General features: G+C 52.2%; 1 protein-coding gene across 1 annotated transcript; it reads right to left on the bottom strand.

The window, feature by feature from the left end:
* Positions 1 to 1734: 1734 nt before the first annotated feature.
* Positions 1735 to 8201, bottom strand: CNN1 (calponin 1). Its single transcript, XM_020995328.2, has 7 exons — positions 8005 to 8201; positions 4432 to 4553; positions 3651 to 3717; positions 3419 to 3556; positions 3222 to 3332; positions 2861 to 3007; positions 1735 to 2689 (listed from the first exon to the last, which is right to left on the bottom strand). Exons 1-7 carry the CDS (start codon positions 8065 to 8067, stop codon positions 2441 to 2443), a joined length of 897 nt encoding a protein of 298 aa, XP_020850987.1. The 5' UTR covers positions 8068 to 8201; the 3' UTR covers positions 1735 to 2440.
* Between the last annotated feature and the right edge of the window lie 670 nt (positions 8202 to 8871).

Genomic DNA, 8871 nt, shown 5'->3' with positions numbered 1-8871 from the left:
TAGCCAAGGGACAGAACATAAGCTTAGCTAGAAGGAATCTCAGTACAACCCTCATTACTCTGAGCCCCATTCCCTCACGCCATTCAGCATCTCCCTGCTCGAAACTTCTCATATGGCTCAGTGTCAAGGATGATTTCTGTATAAAAAGCACCATTACAAATGCCCTTCTGGTCAAGTGGCTGCCTAAATATGCTATAGAGTCCCAGGAGAAAGAGGAGGGGACTAGGATGTCTGTTGGGTTTGGGCCCGACTCTTCCCCTGTATTCTATTCCATTCCTTGAGGGAGGCAGACATCTGCCCCTTTCCCCCTCCCAATCTATGTCTTCAGCTTCTCGAGGTTCAGTGCTAATATGGTGCTGTTTTGCCAGGGAGCCTTGGATCCTTAGTATGACTTTCCCTATTGGCCTGGGGGGTAGGACAGGCGCCAGGGACCCTTGGCAAGGAGCAGGACAAGAAACAGCAAGAGCCAAGACTTCTTGGAATCCGGTTTATTAGGTGGGAGTAGAGGCTGAGGCCCGATGTAGATCGTCCTTTTAACTACTCCCTCTCTTCCCACCATACTTCTTCCCTTTCCCTCTCCTGGGACGACTGCTGCTGCATCTTTCTCTCCCTCAAGCCCCAGCAACTGGCGTACCCCCAGACAGTCTGTGGCACAAGTGAAACTGATGTGTATGTGGCCACAGAGCTATTTTCAGCGTCTTGGGGTGGTAGAGAAGAAGATGCCCTAGGCCAGGGGTGGGGAACCTGCAGCCTTGAGACCACATGTGGCCCTCTAGGTCCTTGGGTGCAGCCTTTTGACTGAGTCCAAGTTTTACAGAACAAATCCTATCATTAAGGGGATTTGTTCTGTGAAGTTTGGATTCAGTCAAAGGGCTGACCTTGAGGACCTAGAGTGTGGCATGTGGCCTCAAGGCCTCAGGTTTCCCACCCCTGGCCTGGGCCCTGCCCTAATGTGGGAAGTGTTTGCCTTTGAGTCACTGTCCAACATGTTCCCTCCTTACTCATCTTCCCAGACATCCCTTGTCCTGTCAGAAGACCTCTCCCTACAGGGGAGCCCAGACCTTTCTACCTGACCATGGCCTGGCCTAGTCTCTCTCTTTAGGGAAAAACTTTCTTTTTGCTTTGGATTGGTATCCCCAGTACTTAGCACATAGTAAATACTTAATAAATGCTACCTCCAAGGGTTGTTATGAGAATTGAGATACCATTGGTAAAGTACTTGGTGCACAGTGCATAGTAGGTGCTTAATAAATCCTCCCTTCCTCCCTCTCTCCCTTTCCTTCCTTTCTTCCTCTCTCCCTCCCTCCTCCTCCCTTTCTCCCTTCTTTCCTTTCCACCTTCCTTAGATTTTGCTTCTTGGTGATTGAGGTGCCCCAGGAATGCAGCAGACTCCTATGGCCAAGGAAATAAAACTTAAGAGCAAGAAGAAACCTTAAGAGATCAGTTAATCTAATTCTCTTTTTTAACTGAGATAGAAACTGAGGCTTGGCATGGTGAAATGACTTGTCCAAAGTCATACGATAAGGAGATCTGAGATTCAAACTCAGATTTTCTGACTTCAGATCTCATACTCCTTCCCCACCTCTGACTCCCACATCAAATACACAGACTGGGGCATTTGGCGATGCTCACTTGTGGTTTGGGGTGGATGGGGAAAGGAAGAGACAAGAGAGTAAGTGCCAGGGCCTGTAGGATGCTGGAGCTAGAAACGGAGTAGGCTTTGGGAGCTAATAGTGGTTTTTGTAAATTTTTATTGTGCTCCAGTGAAATTTAAAAAAGAAAGTGCTCACTTAGCAAACGCCTTCAGGAATGCCAGTCAACGCAAAAATGCAAAACCGAGTGTGTCCGCTTAGCCTTTTGGCATGCAGTTTGTGCTCACTGCGCTGGAGTTGGGAAGGGAAAAGTCCGAGACAAGTTTGCTTTGGGGGTCAGGGCTGTCAGGATGGGCCGAGGAGGGGGAGTCCTCAGGGCAAGGGAGACATACAGCAATTTCATTTCCGCTCAGTAGTTTGGATTTCTTAAGGCTTTTCTGTTGGGGGTATTGTCCAGCCTTGTTATAGTTGGTGTATTTGAGGTTTCACCTCCACCCCTAGGAAGAGACCTCCTTACTCTTACACTGACCTCTGGGGAAAATGGGGCCTTAGCCCTGAGCAAGAGGGAAGGTGGAAAGCAGACTCAAGAATGCAGGCTCAGGGTGAGGTTTTTTGCAGGGGGTCTAAGGGGCAGGGGAAGGAGGAGAGAGCCTCCTTACTTCTTCCTTTGTCTTCCCCTTCTCCTGGCTCCCACAGCCCACTCCCCCAACCCTAATGTCCCCCCAGACTATGCACCCTGGCTGGAAGGATACACCCTTGAGGCATGGTGGTAAGGCAGGTTGGGCCTGGCCATTCTTCAGGCCCCTAGAGCAGCTGCTGACTCCCTCCCTGGGGTTCTGGGTTGGCCCCTACGCAGAGTTGTAGTAGTTGTGTGAGTGATGATTATGAGTGGGCTCGTCACCCAACTCTGGGTACTCGGGGGTCAGGCAATACTTGGGATCATACACCTGGCGGGGCAGGCCGTACACTGTCATGCCACGCTGGGATGCCCCCTTGTTGCTGCCCATCTGCAGGCTAACGTTGAGTGTGTCACAGTGCTCCATGCCCAACGTTGGCTCAAAGATCTGCCGCTTGGTTCCAGGGGCTGTCATGCCTGCCTGTAGGGGGAAGGAGCAGAATGGCAGGGCTGGGAGCACCATGTACTATCCAAGGTGCTCAGAGCCTTGCCTGCCAGTGGAGAGGGGTCCTCCAAGGCAGTAGGCTTAAGGTGGAGTGCCCAAAGCTGTGCCTTGCATTCCTCCACCTCCCAGATTACTCATGTGGCTTACCTGACTGGCACCTTTGTTGGTGCCCATCTGCAGACTGATGGTAGCCTGGTCCAAGGGCTGATCTGTGCCCAGCTTGGGGTCATAGAGGTGGCGGCGGGTACCATAGGCTGTCATTCCTTGCTGGCTGGCAAACTTGTTGGTGCCCATCTAGGGAGACACCCATCCAGGAGCCTTAGGTACTGGCCTGGGCATCCTCCCAAGGTAATAACCTTAGGGTAGCAGCAGTCTGACCTGGGCATGAGCCAGACAACCAGCCTACCAAAGTCAGCAAGGAATCGGGGCAAGTGCAAACCCTCCCCTAGGCTCTGGGATCACTCCTCCACCTTCTCTTGGGCTCGTGGCTACCAGCAGCCCTACCCACCTGCAGGCCTATAATGTTCCGTCCCTCTTTCAGCTTTTCTGGCAGAAACTTCCTCTCCTGCTTCTCTGCATATTTCACTCCCATATTCACCTTGTTCCCTTTTGTCTTGGCCTGTAGAGATCAAGGCAGTGGGGATTGAGCCCCCGGTCATTGCTTCCCCCTACCCCTAATAGAAAGCCCCCCTCGTCCCTACTCACCACACTGGCCAGGGCAATGAGGGTGGACTGCACCTGTGTGTGGTTTGTATTCTCAAACAAATCATTGGCCTCGAAGATGTCATGAGGCTTCACTCCGTATTTGGTGATGGCTTTGATGAAGTTCCCGATATTTTCCAGCTTAGAAGGATTAGAGAACAGAGAAGTCAGAGGTGAGGAAAAGCCGACAGGTAGGCTGCTGGGGATTGGAAGAGAAGGTAGTGCTGGGTTGTACCTGGTGCCAGTTCTGGGTGGACTCATTCACCTTCCTCACTGAGCCGGGCTGCAGTTTATTGATGAACCTAAAAGGAACAAAGGCTGATTTGGTAACCCAGAGCAGGAGCAGGGCTTCTGCAGCTGTCTCTTCCCACCCTGAGCAGGACACCCTCCCTACCACAAGTAATTATTCTGTTTCTGCTCAAATCCAGGGATTAGGAGCCCATTACTGAAACCTCTCTTTGGCTGCCCACTTCACTTTTGGACAGCCCTAATATTAAAAAGTTTTTATTCGTTTTGAGCCGAAATTGCCTCCCTTCAACTTCCTTCTACTCATTGATTCTGCCTTCTGTGAGCAAACAGAAGTCACGACTCAACGACCCTTTGAATACTAGATGGCAGCTTCCATATGCCACCCCACCCCCAGTCACCTCCCAGTGTCAAAAGCTAGTAAGTAGCAGAGTCAGAATTTGATCCCAGGTCCTGGACTTGAAATCCAGGGTTCTTTCCATTATACTCCTCAACCACAGGAAGAGAACAGAATTTCTTCCTTAAAGTTGGACATTTTGGGGGGGAGGGGTCCGACACTCCAAATTAAGGGCCTGCGTCATAGAATCCCAGCCAGTCTCCCTATTTTTTTTTTTTTGGTGAGGAAATTAGGGTTAAGTGACTTGCCCAGGGTCACACAGCTAGTAAGTGTCAAGTGTCTGAGGCCAGATCTGAACTCAGGTTCTCCTGACTCCAGGGCCAGTGCTCTATCCACTGCACCACCTAGCTGCCCCTAGTCTCCCCATTCTTACTCGCAGAGGATGATTCCATCCTTGAGACCGTCCATGAAGTTGGGACCTATGCGTCTTCCAGTAACCTCCTCAATCCATGCCCGAAGCTCCTGCTCCCGTCGAGGGTCATACTTCTGGGCCAACTGGGTGGTGGGAGAGAATGGTGAGTGGACTTCGACCCCCTATAACTCCTATGGCCAACAGTGTAAGGAGGTACTAGGAGAGTACCTGGGTTATGATTGGGATTGGGTTGGGCAAAGCTGGTAATGGAAAGTGTATCCTGGGAGGCAAGACATCTAGGTCCTATCCTGAGCTGTATTAAAGACAAGAAGAGCCTAGAATAGTGTACCCATTGTGAAAAGGACTCCCTGCCCCCCAGCCCCATCCCCTCCCGTAGACTGAAGAGGCCAGCTTACTTTCCCCATCTCTTCCCAACTAAGGCAATGCTATCCCTGGGCCCAGGGGCGGGGGGAGGCATTAGGCCAGGGCCATGCTCAGCACCTGCCCAGGGGGCCCATTCCAGGAATGCCAGAGGTTTGGCATAGAGAAATAGAAAAGGATTGGGCAGAGATGTAAGGAGAGCCCCGAGGGAGAGGGGAAGTTATCTTTTCAACCCTCTTAACCAGACTTGATTGCCACTCTTCCCTGTTTCTTCCCTTCTCATCCCCTCTTGAGCATGGGTCTTAACAGAGAACCTGATGCAGAAGGCTTGAGCATAGAAGCATCATTTGAGGTCATGCCAACCACTGGGCTTCACTGTGCATGTCCTAATTCTGTAGCCTTCTCATTCCTTTCCCTGTCTCTCCCTAGGGTTCTCTGTGTGTGTATTAATGTGCATGGATAGCTATGTGTCTATCCATTTTTCTGGGGTTTGTTTTTCTCTGCCTTCTGCATCTCCAATCCTCTGTCACTACATCTCAGGATCTCAAAGTTGGGAGGACCCTGAGAAGTCATTTCTAGTCTTTCAGCCAGGAAGTCCATAGACAGTCTCCAAGACAGGTGATCCTATGTCACTGCTGGGTTTTAAGGGGTGTATGTGTGTGTGTGTGTGTGTGTGTGTGTGTGTGTGTGGTGTGTGAGAGAGAGAGAGACAGACAGACAGACAGACAGAGACTGACAGTGTCAGAGAGAGAGAGAGACTGACAGAGTGTCAGAGTGTGCACACATGGGATGAGGTGGCATCCTGACCCCACTAGACCAAACAAGTCCTCTGGCTATCTCAGCATCCACTGTAGCCACTGATCTCCCAGGTCCTCCCCCAGGGCTTCAGGAACTGGATAGGGGGTAAGTGGGTTGGGACTAGAAAGCCTGCCCCGAGCACTGCCACCTCAGTCTCCAACATGCCAGCAGGGGGTGCCCAGTGCCTGATCTGCCCCGGGCAGGGCAGTGGGGTAAAGAGGAGGGGAAGGATTGAGCCACATTCCTGAATGAGGGGAGGGGCCTAGCTCTCCACTCTTCCTACTCACCTGGCCTGAGGAGCATCCGCTGCCAGCCTGTGCAATGGCCCCTCCCTTCGTTCCCCCAGCCCCCACCTCCCCTCCAGCTCCAGTTTGCTTTATAAAGCAAACCAGCCCTTATATAGAGCTCGGGCCTCCCTGCCCAGCTTCCCCCAAAGCAGCCTTATATGGAGAGGCTGTTCTGCCGGGTGCTCTAGGGAGAGAGGGGGTAGTCTGGAGCTGGGTCCCAGTGGGGGATGGACAGCCCAAGCTCTCCCCCCTCATTCTCCCTCCCTGCTCCCGTTATATGGGGGGAAGGGAGTGGGGAAGACCCCTCATCCCCTGGGGAATCTCTGTTTTCCTGGCTGGGAAGTGAGGAAGGTTGGACAAGATAATTTCTAAGGTCCTTTCCTGCAGGTCTGGGATTTTAAAATTCTCCCACGCAGCTAGGACGCCAGCCCCACTGTCCAAGACCGACCACTTCTCCCCCCATCCAAGTGTCTTTCTCCAAAGGACTGAGCTTTTCCATCAGAAAAGGAGACAGGGGCCATCAGGAAGTATGCTACTCTGTAAGGTTATTTGAGACCTAGGAAGAAAGATTCCTGGGGGATTTGGGTGGGGGGGTATGAGTAGGAGTCTACAATGATTGGAAGTCAGTCTGAACTTCCTACATCTCTCATGCTCTCTTGTTGGGGGATGGGATGGGGATGTGTGGAGATGCTTCCTCCTGGCCGTCATTATCAACAGGCTGGCCTTTCTGGGTATTCCCAGGCACCTGTCACCAAAGGCATAGCCAGTCTGCTCTCTTGGGAGTCCAGAAGAGGGAAAGCTCAATCGGGTGACAAGGTGATCTACTTCCCTGGAAGCTTGCTAACCCAGAGCTCTAGGAGGGTGCATGGTAACAGTTCAGAACCAGGTATCCAAATAGTTTTAGTATCCCCCTAGTATCTTCCTGCCTTTTCACTGTCACCCAGAGCCTCTGAGATTTAGCTTTGCTCCCCATGTTGGGGTTCAGGGGTCCAGGGCTTAGTGTCAGTCTGATGAGGGGTAGTGGAAGAGTTAAAATTTCTCAAAGTTACTGGTCAATGCATCTTCCTGCAGGTGGCCCTGGGGCTGAGGGATGCCCCAGAGATGCTGGGGAAAAGGATCCTGTCTATCTTGGACCATGAGATCCTTGGTGCCATTACTCCCATGGGGAATCTGTCCCCTTCTTCCTTCTTTCACCTTCCATACTCTTCAGATTTACCATACACAAGAGGATAGATGCAAAGAACTGAACTTCGGGGTACAAAGTAGGGAACAAAATCCTGTCCTCAGGGGGTAAGAGCTTTCAGGGAGGAGATATTCCCAAGAGGTGTGTTATGAGAATGGTGTCTGAGCAAATCCTGACTCCCTGAAAAGCCCACTCAGCTGAGGCCCTCTCTCCCTCAGCCACCACATAGATCCCTATAGACATCTCCTGGGCCTTCTATTCCTCTAGCCCCCCTTCTTTAGCCCTTCCTTCTTACCATCCAAATTTTCTTTCCCATCCCCAGACTCTGGGCCTCCACTGCCTCTCCCTGCATCCCTTTCCCACTCCAGTCCCTCTACCCCTAGCTCTTTGCCCCTCCTATCTCTGTCCCCTGCTCCCCTTTATCCTTCTAGCCCTTTCTCCTTCCCTCCTGCCCCTCTAATTATTCTCCTCTGACCCTTCCACCCTTCCATCCTCTACCCTCTTGCCCCTTCCGCCCTTCCAAACCCTCTCCTTTCCTCTGTTCTTCTTCTCACTCAGTTCTCCTCACTGTGGATTTAATCCCAGCCCCCATTGCCCCTCCCTGGCAGGTTTTGGACCAGAAGCTTGAGAAACTAGTGAATGGAGTAGATAGTTCATAAGCTGGACAAGAATGACCCTCATTTGGTTTTTAGGGCAAGGGCCCTCATTCTCTGGGCTGGGCCTGGCTCCCTGGATTAGTGCCCTCACTACCCTCTGCTCCAGGTACTTAGAACCAGAGCAAGCGCTGGGGCTGGGGACTGCTGAAGGAGGAGGAAGAAACTCAGAGTCTAGGAGGTGTGTGTGTGTGGGGGGAAGGCTGGGACATGACATTGCTACCTCTGGGGCTAAGGACCAGGAATCCTACCCTAGGTAGACTGAGGGAGATGATAGAGCTAAGGTAATTACCTTGTTCTTGACCTCAGCTGACAGTCCATAAGCAGGGCCCCGGTTGAAGTGAGCAGTAGACATGCTGGTGGTGCTGCTGCTGGTGGAGGGGAGCCTGGCCTGTGTTTCGCCTGATGTGCGTCTGCTGCTGCTGCTGCTGCTGCTGCTGCTGCTGCTGTGAAGTGGCCTCAAATTTTCCCTGCAACTTTTTGAAAGCTGGAGCTCTGGGCTTCCCCATATGAGCCCTGGCGGGTCGTCTCATTGGGCCAGAGGGCCCACCAATGGCTGAGAAGCAATCCCCCCCTCCCCTTCCCCCACGTCAGCCAGGCCCCCCCATCCCCCCCACCCCCGTGATGTCAGGCCCCTGGTATTGGGAGCCGATGCTGTCATTGTTTCCACCTTGGTGGGGGGAGGGACGTTGGAGGGGAGGGGAGGGGAGGCACTGCTATAGTCATTCTTAGTCCAGAAAGGGGAGTGGGGGGAGTATGGAAGAATAACCGGCTGAGAATTCCTGGGGAGGACCTATCTAGCTGTGGGTGACTAACAGGGGACAGGGACAGTCTGAGACAAGAGTCACCATCCCCCACCATATGCTGGGTTAACCCCATGTGTTGCCCGTGTCTGGCAGTCTGTACTGGGTTTCTGTCTGTGTCTATTTGTCTCTCTCTGTGACTGTTCCAGAGACGGAGATGGACTCAGAGCAAACACTGTCAAAGGCTGTCTTTGGGACAGTTTAATGCTACCCACATTTATTAAGCACCTAGCATTCAACACCTTTCCTGTGTTCTAGGAGCTCATAGACCAAGCCAACATTTTCTTTCCCCTGTGTCTTTGTTTGTATCCCTCTTTGCCCCTGTTTTCTCTGCTTCTCCTTCTGCTTCTCTCTCT

This window comes from Phascolarctos cinereus, unplaced genomic scaffold (genome assembly GCF_003287225.1).
Source record: "Phascolarctos cinereus isolate Bilbo 61053 unplaced genomic scaffold, phaCin_HiC Scaffold_4;HRSCAF=312, whole genome shotgun sequence".
Taxonomy (NCBI): Eukaryota; Metazoa; Chordata; class Mammalia; order Diprotodontia; family Phascolarctidae; genus Phascolarctos; species Phascolarctos cinereus.
This window is presented reverse-complemented; position numbering and strand designations above follow the sequence as displayed.

Coding starts and splice junctions, on each gene's coding strand:
- CNN1 (XM_020995328.2), bottom strand. CDS start 8,067: ATGTCTACTGCTCACTTCAACCGGGGCCCTGCTTATGGACTGTCAGCT. Junction 3,557..3,650: donor CCACCCAGAACTGGCACCAG/GTACAACCCAGC, acceptor AATCCTTCTAAG/CTGGAAAATATCGGGAACTT. Junction 3,008..3,221: donor GGAACATTATAGGCCTGCAG/GTGGGTAGGGCT, acceptor GTGTCTCCCTAG/ATGGGCACCAACAAGTTTGC.